The sequence below is a fragment of the Somniosus microcephalus genome, chromosome 30 (assembly GCF_052327205.1).
Source record: "Somniosus microcephalus isolate GS21.2 chromosome 30, FLI_Smic_1.0, whole genome shotgun sequence".
NCBI classification, from domain to species: domain Eukaryota; kingdom Metazoa; phylum Chordata; class Chondrichthyes; order Squaliformes; family Somniosidae; genus Somniosus; species Somniosus microcephalus.
In genome coordinates, this window is record NC_141016.1 from 21,773,435 (window position 1) to 21,792,208 (window position 18,774).

The 18,774-nt window shown below is 53.1% G+C and overlaps 1 protein-coding gene across 1 annotated transcript in view; it reads left to right on the forward strand.

Annotated features, from left to right (window-relative positions):
• The window catches only part of LOC147098006 (tetraspanin-15-like), a 344,298-nt gene that overhangs the window by 38,947 nt on the left and 286,577 nt on the right, over positions 1–18,774 (forward strand). The window contains exon 2 of the mRNA XM_085971200.1: positions 9,560–9,745. Within this exon, the coding sequence (XP_085827326.1) occupies positions 9,560–9,745 (186 nt within the window). The remainder of the gene's footprint in view (positions 1–9,559; positions 9,746–18,774) is intronic.

An 18,774-nucleotide genomic window follows, 5' to 3' on the forward strand; every position in this document is an offset into this window, starting at 1 on the left:
GACCTGGGGGTGTATGCACACAAATCTTTGAAGGTGGCAGGACAAGTTGAGTAGTCTGTTAAAACCATATGGGATCCTTGGCTTTATTAATAAAGGCATACAGTATATAAACAAGGAAGTTACACAAAATGTTTATAAAACACTGGTTAGGTCTGAGGTGGAGTAGTGTGTTCATTTCTGGGCACAACACTTTAGGAAGGATGTCAATGCCTTAGAGAGGGTGCAGAAGAGATTTAATAGAATGGTGCCAGGGGTGAGGGACTGCAGTTATGTGGAGAGACTGGAGAAGCTGGGGTTGTCCTCCTTAGAGCAGAGAAGGTTAAGAGGAGATTTGAAAGAGGTGTTCTAAATCATGAATGGTTTTGATAGAGTAAATAAGGAGAAACTGTGGCTGAAGGATCAGTAACCAGAGGACACAGAATTAACGTGATTGGCAAAAGAACCAGAGGGGGAGATGAGGAAACAACAACTCGATGGGTAAAAAATTGTGATCTGGAACGCGCTGCCTGAGAGGGCGGTGGAAGCAGATTCAATAGTAAATTTCAAAAGGGAATTGAAGGGGGAAAAATTAGCAGGACTATGAGAAAAGAGCGAAGGAGTGGGACTAGTCGGATAGCTCGACCAAAGAGCTGGCACCGGCACGATGGGCTGAATGGCCTCCTTCTGTGCTGTATCATTCTATTAGTTCTGTGCCCCTGGGAAGGGAAAAAGACAGTCAACCTTCCTGTTCTTGAGCCCCTCCAATGATCCCTACTGGACAGTGGATGTTGGGTGAGGCTAGGATCGAGCTTGCTTGCAATGGATCCCATGATTGAAGAAAAAACTCTTGCCGTCTAAGTCCAGACAGGAAGAGATATCGGGACTGCCAGGACCTGTAGAAACAGTACCTAATCAAGGCTCCGCACCTTTAGCAGATGGGGAGAAAATGAGAAAAACACAATTCTAATGGCGAATGCCATAAGAATAATTGCGGACAGATAGACAGAGATCGAGAGGGGCCTCACTGTGGATTATCAATTACCCAGCTTGAAGCAGTGCAAATGAGGCTTGCACAAATAAACCTCTCTGTGGATTGGTACTTGTTAGTTTTGATTTCCCCTGAACAGTGCAGCTTTTATGTCTTAGCTTTGAGATTTGGAAGTTTAGAAATGAGTTCAGAAATAATCAGGCCCATTTTTTTTCTTTCCGTGCACACAAATGCCTCTTAATGAGCATGATGGATGTCAAGCAAAATCTGCACAAAAAGGATGTGAAGCCAAAAAAAAAAACACTAATGGCCCTCGTCAGGAGAAAGTGAAGCTTCGTCTGGGACAGTTTGTGCATAATGAAGAGTTTGCAACAGGTGTTTTAGTAATGCTGAACTATTGTAATCATTTGTGCTGTGTGGAGATAGTGCAGTGAGGAATTGGGCCGAACCATGTAGGAAATTTCACGGGGAATTCAAAGTAAGTTCTTTTCTATTTTCACCTTTGAGCCTTTCAGCATCACGCACCCTTTCAGGCCAAGAGGGCAGCTGAGGCCTTCGACCCAGCTCCTGCCGTTGGTGCTAGAAAGCCAGCGTTCCAGAGACACTTACCTTCTCACCTTCCCTTCTGACACCTCCAGAAACACTGGGGGCTAATAGGGACCGAACCCGCCAGTCGGGAAACCCAGGGGATCGGGAGCGACGCTGGTTGCCCACTCCACCCGATTTTACCCGCCACTGGCGTCAATGGGCGAGGTGTAAATCCAGCATTACACCTGATTCCCCTGCTCCTGGGCCTGGCCAAAAAGGCCATTAACTGGTCCAGGCCGCGGGCGGTCGAGGGGGTCGTTCGGCCCGATTGCCTGCCTCTCTTCCACGGCCATTTTCGCCCCCGGGTGGCCCTGGAGATGGAGCACGCGGTGTCCGCCGATACGCTTGAGGCCTTCCGCGACTAGTGGGTGCCGCGGGGACTGGAATGCATCATCACCCCGGCCAAATAAATTTTAATTTAAGTTGTTAAGGTTCCTTTAAAGTTTTATTAATTTACAGTCCAAGGGGGAAAAATTCAGTATCGCCCCGTTTGGGGCGGGATTATCGGCTGTGCGCAAAGTTTAGCGCCTGGTGCTAATTATCGCCTTCGACGGCAAACTTGGCTTTTATCGCCCCTGGAGGTGATTGGAGCGCTAAATCAGGCACTTCACACCTGTCTTAAGGCGCAAAGTCCGAGGAGCGAGGCGCTACCTCAGAGCGCTGGCGAAGCAAGGAAGTGCATATCAAAATGAACGTGCAAAGTGCTGCTCAGTACCCAAAACTCCTTCACACAGCGTTGAATCTCTCCAGAAGTCTCTCTCTCCCTCTTAGAATGCGTGGTGCACAAATGTCACCAACAAAAAAAGGCAGGAAGCGGTCGCCTTTAAATAGCGCTCCCCCAGTCCCTTTCTGACAGCATAACGCTCCCCTCAACCTGTCGTTGCTAGCGGCAGGCGGTAAGGCAGGGGACGCCACTCAATATCCGGTCCGGGGCACTACCGGGGCTTTGCGCACTCGACTGACATCACGATCTGCTGGCGCAAGAGATCGTGGCGGCAGTGTTTAGCGCCACCGCAAAATGCCTAGTTAATTTTGCGAGCAGCGCAAACATCGCCGCGCCCGGGCGCTAGTTGCTTTGTGCCCCATTAGTGCCCTCTTAAGGCACTAACGGGAGGCACAAACAACTGAATTTTTCCCCCCAATTGTTTAAACACCCAACACAAAAGAGTACACCTGATTCCCGTAGTCTCCCGCCAGGTTAGGTTCAAAGTGTTTGGAAATCAAGAACGAGCCACGCGTTGCCGGCCTGCGAGAACTTTATACACGGTTTCTCGGTGTGACGGAGTCGCAATATTCTGCATCAATGGACCGCCCTTGTGATCAGGAGTTCCAATAAATGGGAAGGTTTGAGGAGTTGAGTCGCAAGTACAGTCCTGTGTTCTGAACTGTGTGGAGCTCAGTTAGAGGTAGAATCAGGATGGTTGCATGGCTTGTCACTCCAAAGTAGCAGAACATCAATGTGCTTGGGACAACACTCCTGTTATAAAATATTATAAATATCATAAAAAGGAAAAGAGGCACTGGAGAAGGTGCTAAAAAATTTTCAAGGATGATAGTAGAACTGAGGGACGTTACCAGGACTGAGAGGTTATACCTATCAGTAAAGGTTGAACAGACAGGGGCTCTTTTCTCCAGTAAAGAGAAGGCAGAGGGGTGACATGCTAGAGGTCTTCAAACTAATGAAGGGGTTCGCTAGGGTAAATGTAGAGAAGATGGGCAGGATTTTCATTCAGGAGTCGGGTTGGAGGTGGGACTACAACTTTCGGGGTTGTAGTCTCGCCTCCATCGAGATGCGGCCAATCCACGCGATTTTAACTTGATTTACCTTGTTGAGCAGGCCAATTAAGGGCCACCCGGCAACAGGTGATGTCACAGACTGAAATTTCATCTGTCAAGACGTTTTGACAGATGAAATATCAGCGTTTCACAGCTGTTTGAAGCTGTCAAACACTGACAGTCTTACTTCTAACATGAGTCCTTCTCCACAGACTCAGTTAGAAATCTCTCCTGCACAGAAAGCTGAAGGCTGTCACTTTTGACAGTTTGTAGCCATTCTGCTTTCTGTGCCGGTGAGATGAGGGAGTCCCCGAACCTAAAGGAAGGAAGGCTGAAAAGGTAAGAAAAGGTAATTTAAACTTCTTTAATCACTTTAGACACACCAAACACACTTACCTTTGCACTCATGCACACATCACTCACCTGAACACCGACACCTTGACCCCCTCCAAGCCCTTCAACCCGACGGCCCGACTCCTCCAACTTGGCGTGGTTTGGAGCCGTCGGGAATCCGACAGTTCAAGCTTAAAAATAATGATTAGGCTAAAAACTGCCTGTTAACTACCTGTTAACAGGCAGTTAATTGGCACTAATCCCTTCCCGCCTCGGGTAGGCGGGTCCCAGTGCGGGGCGGGTATCCGCCTCCTTTGAAACTGGCATGGAGGCGGCTTGGGGGTGGGATGGGGTCGGGACCCCCGATTTCAGGATTTTAGCCCCCCGCACGCCTCCAATCCCGACTCCACGGCACAATGAAAATTGAGCCCGATGTTTCCACTTGTGGTGGAGACCAAAACTAGGGGCCTAAATGTAAGATAGATAGTCACTAATAAATCCAATAAGGAATTCAGGAGAAACTTCTTCACCCAGAGAGTGGTTGGAAAGTGGAACTTGTTACCACTAAGAGTAGTTGAGGCAAATAGCATAGATGCATTTAAGGGGAAGCTAGTTAAGCACATGAGGGAGAAAGGAATAGAAGGATATGCTGATGGCATTAGATAAAGTAGGGTGTGAGGAGGCTCATGTGGAGCATAAACACCGACATGGGCCAGTAGGGCCAAATGGCCAGTTTCTGGGCTGTGCGTTCTATGTAATTTTATGTTTTTTCTAAATGCTGACAAACGATTAAATGTTGGTGTTCAGAGAGATTTGGGTCTCCTCGTACAGGAAACACAGAAAGCTAGCATGCAAGTACAGCAAGCAATTAGGAAGGCAAATAGCATGTTGGCCTTTATTAAAGGGGGTTGGAGTATAAGAGTAAGGAAGTCTTGCTACAATTGTACAGGGCCTTGGTGAGACCACACCTGGAGTACTGTGCACAGTTTTGGTCTCCTTATCTGAGAAAGAACATACATGCCTTAGAGGCAGTGCAACAAACGTCCACTAGATTGGACCCTGGGATGAGAGGGTTGTCTATGAGGTGAGATTGAGTAGATTGGGCCGATACTCTCTGGAGTTTAGAAGAATGAGAGGTGATCTCATTGAAACATACAAGATTCTGAAGGGGATTGACAGGGTAGATGCTGAGAGGTTGTTTCCCCTGGCTGGAGTGTCTAGAACTAGGGGGTCACAGTCTCAGGATAATGGGTCGGCCAATTAAGACTGAGATGAGGAGGAATTTCTTAACTCAGAGGGTTGCGAATCTTTGGAATTCTCAACCCCAAAGGGCTGTGAATGCTGAGTCTTTGAGTATATTCAAGGCTGAGATCGATAGATTTTTGGATTCTCAAGTAATCACGGGATATGGGGATCGGGCGGGAAAGTGGAGTTGAGGTGGAAGATCAGCCCTGATCTTATTGGATGGCGGAGCAGGCTCGAGGGGCTGTGTGGCCGACTTCTGCTCCTATTTCTTATGTTCTTATGTTATGGCCTGTGACTTGTGATTCACAGATTATACTGATTATTGACACAATTATCTTGTGGATTCCATACTTTTTTTGAGATGGTTTATCTGTTAAACGAAAATTGTTCATGAAAATCAACAGAAGCAGAGCCGGTCACAGTGTTTAGTTGGACGCGAACCCTTCCGTACGGCCTTGGTATTGTGATTTATGAATCACTTCTCTTGTATTGAATAGATAAGGTTCAAAAGAATGCTATTCATTTACTTCATTATTTTTGTACTCCTCGAGAAGGGGATTTTAGTGCTGATGAATAAAAGACTTTCCATTTTCTCAAGGACTCCCAGCTCACATGTAGCATGAAAACAAAAGCAAAATACTGGTTAAAAACTGAAATAAAAAACAGAAAATGCTGGAAATACTCAGCAGGTCAGGTACCAGCTGCAGAGTTAACGTTTCAGGCCGGTAACCTTTCATCAGTACTGGAAGATGTTCGAGATTTAATAATATTTAAGCATTCTCGGGCCGCAGGAGCCTTCTTCTCTTTGTCAGATTTTCCGTGCTTCCCTTCCTCTCTGCTGTTCTGCGCTAACCATTTACAGCTCCTCTAACCCCATCTCTTGTTTCCTTACTTGTCCCATTACCATCCCCTTTCGCCTCACGCCATCATCCACTTTGTCATTCAATCACTCCTGTCCTCCACCCTATCACAGACCTTCCCTTTCGTTCTTGCTTAAAACCTGTTACATCTCTAACTTTTTCCAGCGCTGACGAAAGGTCATCGACCAGAAACGTTAGCTCAGTTTCTCCGCACACAGATGCTGCCTGACCTGCTGAGTATTTCCAGCATTTTTTGTTTTTTATTTCACATGGTTAGGTGCGGTCAATTTCTTTATATTCCAACAATGTTCCTCAGCCCGAACCTCAAAAGAGCATTCCACCGCTCCCCTCCCCACTCCCCGCCTCCCCACTCTCCGTGTGACCTTTCTCAGTATCAGTTGTCGAGGGTGGACACCCTGAGGTTTGTCGAAGCTCTGGAGCAGAATGATTCCATTCTCATGTTTTGTAAGCGAGAGCAGCTCTGTTCGCTTGGAAAGTGCATCCGTGTCTGTCAGTAACCCGAACCCACCCCCGCCCTCGTGGGTGGCTGTGGCTCACTCAATTCCCTGTGCACATTTGTTGCTCAGTGAGTCATAGGAACATTGCAACAGGAGGAGGCCATTCAGCCTCTCGAGCCTGTTCCACCATTCAATTAGACCATGGCTGATCTGCATCTTAACTGCATCTACCCGCCTTGGTTCCATAACCCTTAATACCCTCGCCTAACAATCTTATCCATCTCAGTTTTGAAATTTTCAAATTGACCGCCAGCCTCAGTAGCTTTTTGGGGGAGAGAGTTCCAGATTTCCATCACCCTTTGTGTGAAGAAGTGCTTCCTGACATCACCCCTGAACGGCCTGGCTCTAATTTTAAGGTTATCTCCACTTGTTCTGGACTACCCCCACCAGAGGAAATCGTTTCTCTCTATCCACCCTATCAACTCCTTTCATCATCATAAAAAATTTGGGGGGAAAATTGGGTACCTTTGCGCCTCCGGTTATCGCCTCCAGGGGGCGATAACGGGGCGCTAACCACTTACCGCCTGGGCGCGGCGAGAAGATCCAGTCCTGCTATATTCGGCGGGAGTTCTGCGGCGATGCACCGATCTCCTTCGCCTGGAGAGCGTGACATCATCGCCGTGTGCACCGCCCCGGGAGCGCCCCGGACCCGAACTTCAGTTCCGCCCCCTGCAGCATGGATGGGCGAAAACACCGACAGCCGCAGGAGGCGTTCATCAGGAGGCCGGGCGCTTCAGGGGTGGGGGGGGGGGTGGGCACGATACTTAAAGGCGAGGCGGTCGAGGTGAGCAGAAACATTTCTCAAATGCTGTTTCTGTTTTTTTTTCCATTTTTTGTCGTCCGCGCTCGATCAGCCCGGCACTCTGCTGCAGTGCATCGGGCTGATCCGGCCGGATCGCGGCTGCCGTGGGGGATCAGGTAAGTTTTGCCCTTGCAGAGCCAGCAGCGACAGCCCTTCCCTTTAAGGGAGGGAAGGAGCCTACCAACGCGGCAGCGCTGCCCGGCCCAGTGTACAGCGCTGCTCACCTACCACCCCGCCCACTGCCTGTTGCGTTCCAGGAAGGAAGTGAAGTTGATTTAGCGCTCCGTTTCCTTCCTGGAGCGTGAACACCGAATTTTTTTTAAAGTTGAAAGACATTAGCGCCTGGCGCTAATTTTTCAACTTTTAAAAGTTAGCCCCCCCAAATGGGGCGATACCGAATTTCTCCCCCTTTAATTAGATCACCCCTTAATCTATACTCAAGGGAATACGAGCCCAGTCTATGCTTGATAAAAAAGTGAAATACTGCGGATGCTGGAAATCGGAAATAAAAACAGACAAAGCAGGTCAGGCGGCATCTGTGACAAGAGACCTCTCCCTCAACATCAGCAAAACAAAGGAGATGATCGTTGGTTACAGGAAGCGGCAGGGGGATGGACACATCCCAATCTACATCGAAAGGGCTAAGGTGGAGAGGGTCAGCAGCTTCAAATTCCTGGGTGTATTCATTACGGAGGACTTAACGTGGTCCCATTACATCGACGTCGTAACCAAGAAGGCATGCCAATGCCTGTTCTTCCTCAGGAGACTGAAGAAATTTGGAATGGCCCCCCAGATTCTCACCAACTTCTACCGGTGCACCATCGAGAGTATCCTGTCCGGCTGCATCACTACCTGGTATGGCAACTGCACCGCCACAGACCGCAAGGCTCTACAGATGGTGGTGAAAGCTGCACAGCATACTATAGGAATTAAACTACCTGCTGTGCAGGATATCTACCCCAAGAGGTGCCGGGGGAAGGCCCTGAGAATCATCAAAGACGCGAGCCACCCCAGCCACAACCTCTTCGCCCTGCTCCCGTCCGGTAAGAGATACCGAAGCATACGTTTTCGTACCAGCAGGTTTTGAAACAGCTTCTACCCCCAGGCCATAAGACGCATGAACGAATAATTTATTATTATTTATTACTGTTGTTTTATTTATTATTACTGTATTTCTATTAGTATTTTTATCATTGCTATGCCATATTTATTCCAATGTTGGGAGGACTCGTAAAAATCAACATTTCATTGTACAGTACACACGTTTGCTGCATATATGACAAATAAAATTGAATTGAATTGAGAAACAGAGTTAACGTTTCAGGTCGATGGTCAAGCGCCTCTGCTTGTTGGCTTGGCTCCATTGACAACACTTTCACTTCTGAGCCAGAAGGTTTTTGGATTCCAGTCCCACGCCAGGAGCTGACCACATAGCCTGGGCAGCTGAGGGAGCGCTGTGTTTTTTTTGGAGGTACCGTCTTTTGCGTGAGATGTTAGACCGAAACCCTGTGACACTACTTGAAGCAGAGTCACATGTCCTCCCAGGCCTTGAAATTCTCTGCTTTTCCCGGGTAATTTCAGTGTATAATCGGGGCAAGTACAGTATCTATTTTGGCAACAAAATGGGGCAGAATCGGTTTGCGGTGGTTTTCTGACGTAATATTGATCCCCCTGAATTGCCGTGGTTTTTTTGACCCTTTCTATGCTTGCCGCGTCCTCAGTGAGCTCATTTACATCTATTAGAGTGAGGGCCGGAATCTTTCCAGCTTCGAGTTTCCTGCTTTTCCACATGTTACGCACTCTGGGTGATTTAGACTGAGAATTGTACGGTGCACCTATTGTAAAAAAAAAATGTTTTATTCATTCATGGGCTGTGGGTGTTGCTGGCAAGGCCAACATTTATTGCCCGTCCCTAATTGCCCTTGAGAAGGTGGTGGTAAGCTGCCTCCTTGAACCGTTGCAGTCCGTGTGGTGAAGGTCCTCCTACAGTGCTGTTAGGGAGGGAGTTCCAGGATTTTGACCCAGCGACGATGAAGGATCGGCCGATATACTGCTAGGTCAGGATGATGTGTGACTTGGAGGGGAACTTGGAGATGGTGGGGTTCCCATGTGCCTGCTGCCCTTGACCTTCTAGGTGGAAGAGGTCGCGGGTTTGGGAAGTACTGGGACCAGCTGAGACTGGTAGAAGTGAGGAGTTTGTGAGTCTGGAGAGTTCCACTTGTGATTTCAGCAGCTGGGAACGACTTTTTTTGCAGTGATACTTTTTTTCCGAACCCAGGTCCCAATGGAGCAAGGCCAGTGCGTAATGCAATGCAATACTCGATCCCCACGGTTCATATTCAAGGGGAACATCTCCTGCATTCATTGTTGTCTGCAGGCAAAATCTTCCCATGAGCCATGTTTGAATTAACCTTAATTCTTTCCTGGTTATTATGTTGCCGTGGTTGTAATAGTTTTTATGTTTTTGCAGCTGCTGGGACTACTCATCTTGTGTGTTGGCATTTACGCAGAAGTGGAGAGGCAGCAAAACAAGACAATGGACGGATTCTTTGTCGCCCCAGCCATCATCCTGTTACTGCTGGGTCTGAGCATGTTTGTAGTCTCCTTTGCTGGTATGGTCGGAGCTCTCCGAGACAACCGACTGCTGCTTAAAGTGGTGAGCTCCTTATTCTAAAACGAAGTGCATTTCTCTATCATGAATCTTGCAGATAACATAAGAACATAAGAAGCAGGAGCAGGAGTCGGCCAATCGGCCCCTCGACCATTCAATAAGATCATGGCTGATCCAATCTTGGCCTCAACTCCACTTTCCCGCTCTCTCCCCATACCCCTAGAAATTCGGTGGGCTGCGCCACCAGTTAGCGCCTAAAGAGGGCACTCAGTGGCACTGGCCACGCCTCCCGCGATATTTAGCTGGGGCGCTAATGGCGGCGTTAGCCTGTTGCGCTGCGCCGCCACCGATGACGTCATCGGTGTGCGCAGCGCCCTGCTACCGCCCCGATCTCGATATTCGGTAGCGTCCGCCTCTGTAGCGCCGGTCGCAAATCGCGCCTGGTTCACGGGGCCTTCCTGTGGCGGCAGTGGCGCAAATTAAGGTGGAGGTGCGGGGCGGCTGTTTTTTTCGGCAGCCGCCTGCCAGCACCTCCGTCCCTGGCCTCCTGATCTCCCCCCGCGGCAGTGCCAGCTGTTTTCCGAGAGCCCGGCACTTCTCCTCGGTGCCGGGCTCTTTTGCCGGCACTCGCGATCTCTGATCGCGCTGGTACAGGCCCCTCCCCCTTAGGAATGGGAGGAAGGCCTGCAGTACCGCAGCGCGCCGTACGCTGCGGCACGTTGCGCTGCGATATTCAGTTTCAGCACCCTAAGAGGGACGCGGAGCGCCTCGAGCCTCGCCCCGTGTCCCTCTTGGGGCGTTCAAGCTGAATTTCCGGCGGTCGCTACTGCTCCGATCGCTGCACTAATTCTGGCGCCCAGGCGAGCTTGGCGCCCCGTTTGCGGCCCCACCGAATTTCTCCCCCCTTGACTTCCTTGTAGTTCAAATATCTGTCTATCTCTAAAATAACAACAGAAAATGCTGGAAAAACTCAGCAGGTCAGGCAACATCCGTGGAGAGAAATTTGAGTTGACGTTTCGGGTTTGACCCTTCTGTCTATCTCTGCCTTGAATATATTCACTGACTCCGCCTCCACAGCTCTCTGGGGTAGAGAAGATTGACGACCCTCTGAGAGAAAAAATATCTCCTCATCTCCGTCTTAAATGGGCGACCCCTTATTATTAAACTGTGCCCCCTAGTTCTAGATACCCCCACGAGGGGAAACATCCTCTCAGCATCCACCCTGTCAATCCCCCTCAGAATCTTATATGTTTCAATAAGATCCCCTCTCATTCTTCTAAACTCCAATGAGTATAGGCCCAACCTGCTCAATCTTTCGTCCTACATCAACCCCTTCATCCCAGGAATCAACCTAGTGAACCTTCTCTGAATTGCCTCCAATACAAGTATATCCTTCCTTAAATATGGAGACCAAAAGTGTACGCAGTACTCCAGGTGCGGTCTCACCAGCGTCCTGTAAAGTTGCATCAAAACTTCCTTACTTTTATACACCATGGCCTAGAAATTCAGTGGGCTTTGCGCCCAGTTAAGGCCCAAAGAGGGCCTCTGCGCCAGTAGAGGAGGTTGTGCTGATATTGAGCTCGGCGGTAATGGCGGCGGTAGCCGGTAGCGCTGCGCCGGCACCGATGACGTCATCGGTGTGCGCAGTGCCCTGTTTCCGCCTCGATGCCGGCCCGACCCCCATATTCAGTTGCCGCCGCCTCCTCCGTGGCGGCCGCTACTAACATCCGGAGACCAGGGCCTTACTGCAGCCTTAGTGGGGCGCATAAAGGTGGAGGTGCGGCCGGCCGCTTTTTCGGCGGCCGCCTGCCCGCACCTCCTTCCCCGGCCTCCTCCACCACCCCCCCCCGCGGCATTGCCGGCTGCTTTCCGCGAGCCCGGCACTTCTCCATGGTGCCGGGCTCATTTGCCGGCACAATCCAGCGGCAATCTCCCCGTTGCAGGCACCTCCACCTTAAGAGAAGGAGGAGGCCTGCAGTACCGCAGCCTGCCGCACCGCATCGGGTGGCGCAGCGGCACCTAGAGTGCTGAAATTCAGTTTCAGCGCCCCAAGCGGGGGCGGGCATACCCTGGAACAGCGCCCGGTTCCGACTTGGGGCGCAAAAACTGAATATCTCACAGGCGCAACTGGCTCCGCGCGCAGCGCTAACTTTTGGGCGCAAGCCAGCTGGCGGGCCCAAACTGAATTTCTAGGCCCATACCCCTTGCAATAAAGGCCAACATTCCATTAGCCTTCCTAATTACCTGCATGCTAACTTTTTGTGTTTCATGTGCTAGGACCCCCAGATCCCTTTGTACCGCAGCATTTTGTAGCGTCACTCCACTTAAATATTAATTTGCTTTTTCATTCTTCCTACCAAAGTGGATAACCTCACATTTTCCCACATTATACTCCATCTGCCAAATGTTTGCCCACTCACTTAGCCTATCTGTATCCATTTGCAAACTCTTTGGCCTAGAAATTGAGTGCCCTTAGCGCCGATTTTGCGGCGCTAGAGGGCCTAGCGCTGCATTTGGCGCCGGCGCCGAAATTGCCTGGGGCCCTTACGCCGCGGTAGACCGGTAGCGCTGCGCCGGCACCGATGACGTCATCGGTGTGCGCAGCGTCCCGGTTGCCATGCCGACGGGCCCCAGCGCCGAAATTCAGTTGCGGCCGCCTCGCCCGTGACAGCCGCAACTAAGACTCTGGCAACAGAGTCTTACGAGTCTTTGCGCCGGCGCATTAAAGGCCCCGCGGCGGCCGGCCGCTTTCCCGCCGGCCGCCTGGCCGCAGCTCCCTCCCCGGACTTCCCCCCGCCCCCCCCCCGGAACAGAAGCAAGCCCGGCACTTGTCCGAGGTGCCGGGCTCATTTTTTAAAAGATTTTCGCGGGCCGCGATCGGGTGCAGGCAGCTCCTCCTTAAGGGAAGGAGGAGGCCTGCACTTCCCGAGCCTGCCGCACCGCATCGGGTGCCGCAGCGCCGGAATTGCGGCGCGAAACGGCAGTTAGCGCCGATTTACCGCCGCAAAGACCCTTCAGTAGCGCCGGCAGCCGTTTGGGCACGGCCCTGCTGAATTTTTGGCGCGCGCAGGGGGACTTAGCGCCGGCACTAACTTCCGGCGCTAAAGCCCTGGCTAAGCCAAAACTCAATTTCTAGGCCTTTGTGTCCTCCTTAAAACTTGCTAACCCACCTATCTTTGTATTATCAGCAAATTTGGCTACAGTGGTCCCTTCATCTAAGTCGTTAATATAGATTGTAAATAGTTGAGGCCCCAGCACTGATCCCTGTGGCACCCCACTAGTTACAGTTTGCCAACCTGAAAATGACCCATTTATCCCGACTCTCTGTTTTCTGTTAGTTAGCCAATCCCCTATCCATGCTAATATATTACCCCCAACCCCGTGAGCTCTTATCTTGTGCAGTAACCTTTTATCTGGCACCTTATCGAATGCCTTCTGGAAATCCAAATACACTACATCTACTGGTTCCCCTTTATCCACCCTGTTTGTTACATCCTCAAAGAACTCTAGCAAATTTGTCAAACACGATTTCCCTTTCATAAAACCAAGTTGACTCTGCTTGATTGTCTTATGATTTTCTAAATCTCCTGCTATTACCTCCTTAATAATGGATTCCAGCATTTTCCCAATGACAGATGTTAGGCTAACTGGCCTATAGTTTCCTGCTTTCTGTCTCCCTTCTTTCTTGATTTCTTAACCAGTATAAATGTGAGAAAGCACCAAACTTTGCTGGCCGACAAAGACCAGGAGCATTTCCACTTCCTGCCAGCGGCCCTCAAAAGGTCTTGCAAGAGGGAGGCGCAATCGGCAGGGATCGAGGCGGAGATTGGGAGAGGGGTGAGGCGGAGATTGGGAGGGGGGCGAGGCGGAGATTGGGAGGGGGGCGAGGCGGAGATTGGGAGGGGGGTGAGGCGGAGATTGGGAGAGGGGCGAGGCGGAGATTGGGAGAGGGGCGAGGCGGAGATTGGGAGAGGGGCGAGGCGGTGATTGGGAGGGGGCGAGGCAGTGATTGGGAGGGGGCGAGGCAGTGATTGGGAGGGGGCGAGGCAGTGATTGGGAGGGGGCGAGGCAGAGATTGGGAGGGGGGCGAGGCAGAGATTGGGAGGGGGCGAGGCAGAGATTGGGAGGGGCGAGGCGGAGATTGGGAGAGGGGTGAGGCGGAGATTGGGAGAGGGGCGAGGCAGTGATTGGGAGGGGGCGAGGCAGAGATTGGGAGGGGGCGAGGCAGTGATTGGGAGAGGGGCGAGGCGGAGATTGGGAGGGGGCGAGGCAGTGATTGGGAGAGGGGCGAGGCAGTGATTGGGAGAGGGACGAGGCAGAGATTGGGAGGGGGCGAGGCAGTGATTGGGAGGGGGCGAGGCAGTGATTGGGAGAGGGGCGAGGCGGAGATTGGGAGGGGGCGAGGCAGTGATTGGGAGAGGGGCGAGGCAGTGATTGGGAGAGGGGCGAGGCGGAGATTGGGAGGGGGCGAGGCAGAGATTGGGAGGGGGCGAGGCAGTGATTGGGAGAGGGGCGAGGCAGTGATTGGGAGGGGGCGAGGCAGTGATTGGGAGGGGGCGAGGCAGAGATTGGGAGGGGGCGAGGCAGAGATTGGGAGAGGGGCGAGGCGGAGATTGGGAGAGGGGCGAGGCGGAGATTGGGAGAGGGGCGAGGCGGAGATTGGGAGAGGGGCGAGGCGGAGATTGGGAGAGGGGCGAGGCGGAGATTGGGAGAGGGGCGAGGCGGAGATTGGGAGAGGGGCGAGGCAGAGATTGGGAGGGGGCGAGGCAGAGATTGGGAGGGGGCGAGGCAGAAATTGGGAGAGGGGCGAGGCAGAAATTGGGAGAGGGGCGAGGCGGAGATTGGGAGGGGGCGAGGCAGTGATTGGGAGGGGGCGAGGCGGAGATTGGGAGGGGGCGAGGCGATGATTGGGAGGGGGCGAGGCAGAGATTGGGAGGGGGCGAGGCAGTGATTGGGAGGGGGCGAGGCAGAGATTGGGAGGGGGCGAGGCAGAGATTGGGAGGGGGCGAGGCAGAGATTGGGAGGGGGCGAGGCAAAGATTGGGAGGGGGCGAGGCAGTGATTGGGAGGGGGCGAGGCAGAGATTGGGAGGGGGCGAGGCAGTGATTGGGAGGGGGCGAGGCAAAGATTGGGAGGGGGCGAGGCAGTGATTGGGAGGGGGCGAGGCAGAGATTGGGAGGGGGCGAGGCAGAGATTGGGAGAGGGGCGAGGCAGAGATTGGGAGAGGGGCGAGGCGGAGATTGGGAGAGGGCGAGACAGAGATTGGGAGAGGGGCGAGGCGGAGATTGGGAGGGGGCGAGGCAGTGATTGGGAGAGGGGCGAGGCAGAGATTGGGAGAGGGGCGAGGCGGAGATTGGGAGAGGGGCGAGGCGGAGATTGGGAGGGGGCGAGGCAGTGATTGGGAGAGGGCGAGGCGGAGATTGGGAGAGGGGGCGAGGCAGAGATTGGGAGGGGGCGAGCCGGAGATTGGGAGAGGGGCGAGGCGGAGATTGGGAGGGGGCGAGGCAGTGATTGGAAGTGGGCGAGGCGGAGATTGGGAGGGGGCGAGGCAGAGATTGGGAGGGGGCGAGGCGGAGATTGGGAGAGGGGCGAGGCGGAGATTGGGAGGGGGCGAGGCAGTGATTGGGAGGGGGCGAGGCGGAGATTGGGAGGGGGCGAGGCGGAGATTGGGAGGGGGCGAGGCAGTGATTGGGAGAGGGGCGAGGCGGAGATTGGGAGGGGGCGAGGCGGAGATTGGGAGGGGGCGAGGCGGAGATTGGGAGAGGGGCGAGGCGGAGATTGGGAGGGGGCGAGGCGGAGATTGGGAGGGGGGCGAGGCAGTGATTGGGAGAGGGCGAGGCAGAGATTGGGAGAGGGGCGAGGCGGAGATTGGGAGAGGGGCGAGGCGGAGATTGGGAGAGGGGGCGAGGCGGAGATTGGGAGAGGGGCGAGGCGGAGATTGGGAGAGGGGCGAGGCGGAGATTGGGAGAGGGGCGAGGCGGAGATTGGGAGAGGGGCGAGGCGGAGATTGGGAGAGGGGCGAGGCGGAGATTGGGAGAGGGGCGAGGCGGAGAGGGGGTGAGGCAGAGATTGGGAGAGGGGGCGAGGCGGTGATTGGGAGAGGGGCGAGGCGGAGATTGGGAGGGGGCGAGGCGGAGATTGGGAGGGGGCGAGGCGGAGATTGGGAGGGGGCGAGGCGGAGATTGGGAGGGGGCGAGGCGGAGATTGGGAGGGGGCGAGGCGGAGATTGGGATGGGGGCGAGGCAGTGATTGGGAGAGGGCGAGGCAGAGATTGGGAGAGGGGCGAGGCGAAGATTGGGAGAGGGGCGAGGCGGAGATTGGGAGAGGGGGCGAGGCGGAGATTGGGAGAGGGGCGAGGCGGAGATTGGGAGAGGGGCGAGGCGGAGATTGGGAGAGGGGCGAGGCGGAGATTGGGAGAGGGGCGAGGCGGAGATTGGGAGAGGGGCGAGGCGGAGATTGGGAGAGGGGCGAGGCGGAGAGGGGGCGAGGCAGAGATTGGGAGAGGGGGCGAGGCGGTGATTGGGAGAGGGGCGAGGCAGTGATTGGGAGAGGGTGCGAGGCAGTGATTGGGAGAGGGGGCGAGGCAGAGATTTGGAGAGGGGGCGAGGCAGTGATTGGGAGAGGGGGCGAGGCAGTGATTGGGAGAGGGGGCGAGGCAGTGATTGGGAGGGGGCGAGGCAGTGATTGGGAGAGGGGGCGAGGCAGTGATTGGGAGAGGGTGCGAGGCAGAGATTGGGAGGGGGCGAGGCAGAGATTGGGAGAGGGGGCGAGGCGGAGATTGGGAGAGGGGGCGAGGCAGAGATTGGGAGGGGGGTGCGAGGCAGTGATTGGGAGAGGGGGCGAGGCAGTGATTGGGAGAGGGGGCGAGGCAGTGATTGGGAGAGGGTGCGAGGCAGAGATTGGGAGGGGGGTGCGAGGCAGAGATTGGGAGAGGGGCGAGGCAGTGATTGGGAGGGGGGTCGAGGCAGTGATTGGGAGGGGGGGCGAGGCAGAGATTTGGAGAGGGGGCGAGGCAGTGATTGGGAGAGGGGGCGAGGCAGTCATTGGGAGGGGGCGAGGCAGTCATTGGGAGGGGGCGAGGCAGTGTTTTGGAGAGGGGGCGAGGCAGTGATTGGGAGAGGGGGCGAGGCAGTGATTGGGAGAGGGGGCGAGGCAATGATTGGGAGAGGGTGCGAGGCAGAGATTGGGAGGGGTGCGAGCAGTGGCCGGTAGCAGCTCATGCTTTTAATGTGAAGCGAGGAGGAAGTTCCTCCCAGTGCGCATCATCATCGAAGTTGCAGGCCGAGGAATTAAGGCTTTCACCACAAAGCAAGATTGAAACCTATAGACGGGATTGTATTAATATCGGTGTGCAGGGAGGGTATGGGAGTCTATAAAACTATATATATAGTGAAGGGAAAGCTGGAATATTACCTCAGGTCACTTTACAGAACTTCAGTTTGCAGGAGAGAAAACTCGATTCACAAGTGTGACTGGAAGGGACTCCTTTACTCAGTGGGCTATGATGCTTGGACCAATCTGCCTGATCATAGTGCGAAAAGCTTTCGGGGTTTAAAATTGCAGTTGGATGCCAGGCTGGGAGAGTTAGCGTGAAGGGGGTGAGCTTCATCGTCCTTGCCTGTCCTTGTGTTCCCGCGTGGGTTAATTCCGGCTGGCTAGAAGGGTCTCATCAGCGGCAGCAGAATCTGCACGTCTGATGTTGCGGGGGGGGGCCCTATTTTTAACTTAAAGGCGCTTGTCAATCACGTTGACATATTACTTGCTCTCAAAGCTGTTTTCTGTTTGCCGTTCGAATAGCAAGCACTTGTGGTTTTTATTTTTGTACCTCGGCCTACTCCGCGATTCCTGGCATGTTTACGTATTTGTTTTACTGCACTCGGCGGCTGAGTCTGCCAGGGTTAATTATAACCCGTGTCTTTTCATTGTACTCAAGTGGGATGGAACAAGGCCCACGTCCCACCTCCAGTGTGCCCTTTGCAGGCCGACAATAGCGTGGCAGCAATACGCAGCTGATAGTTCTTTATTTCCACTTACAGATTGGCACCTGCCCAGTTTCGGTGCCCTTGAGCGTGTTTGAAGAGGACGGGTGAATGTGAAGGCAGCCTGTTCGGTTTATTTAAATATAAGTGCAGGTGAAGACCTCATAGGCTTTTGAGTATTAAAAACCTTTCAGAAACAGTTGATGCAATTTCCTGGCAGTCCGTGTTTAATTAATTTTGAATGCATTGAACCATCCTAATTGTTCGAGGTGTTACAAAAGAGTTGATGCACCTACTCGTGAGACAGGCATGAAAATGGAATATGCATGAGTCTGACCCGTCCTTCCTACCGCCTGCCCTGATGGACTATCTATCTATCCCATAATACCACCGAACCCTTTTAATCTTCCTTCATATTTTCCTTCTTCCTCTCGTTCTGGGAGGGGAGTACGGTTCACAGATGCTCGCAAGGCAGATGCTGCTGAAGGCACAGATAGACATGTGGAAGTATGATATCATAGCTATTACTGAAACATGGCTTAAAGAAGGGCAGGAATGGCAGCTCAACATTCCTGGTTACAGGATTTTCAGACGAGATACAGAGGGGGATAAAAAGTGAGGGGGTGATCACAGTATTGGTTAAGGAAACAATTACAGCTGTGAGGAGGGATGATATGTTGGAAGGATCGTCAAATGAGGCCATCTGGGTTGAACTGAAGAACAAAAAAGGACTGCTGGGAGTGTACTACAGACCCCCAAATAGTCAGAGGGCGATATAAGAGCAAATATCGTAGAATCATAGAATGGTTACAGTATGGAAGAAGCCCATTCAGCCCGTCAAACCCGTGCCGGTCTCTCTGCAAGAGCACTTCAGCTAGACCCACTCCCCCCGCCCTTTCCCCGTAGCCCTGCAAATTTCTTTCCTGCAGATACTAAGTGGTCTCAGTGCCCCGGAGCTAAATCAGGCAGGGTTCCTGCTCCTAATTTTTATCCAGTGAATCCGGCAAAAAAGTAGACCTCTTGTGTTGGCAGGACCAGATGTGGTCATTACACTCTCACCATTGAATATCGTGCCAATACCCGAGATTTATGATCA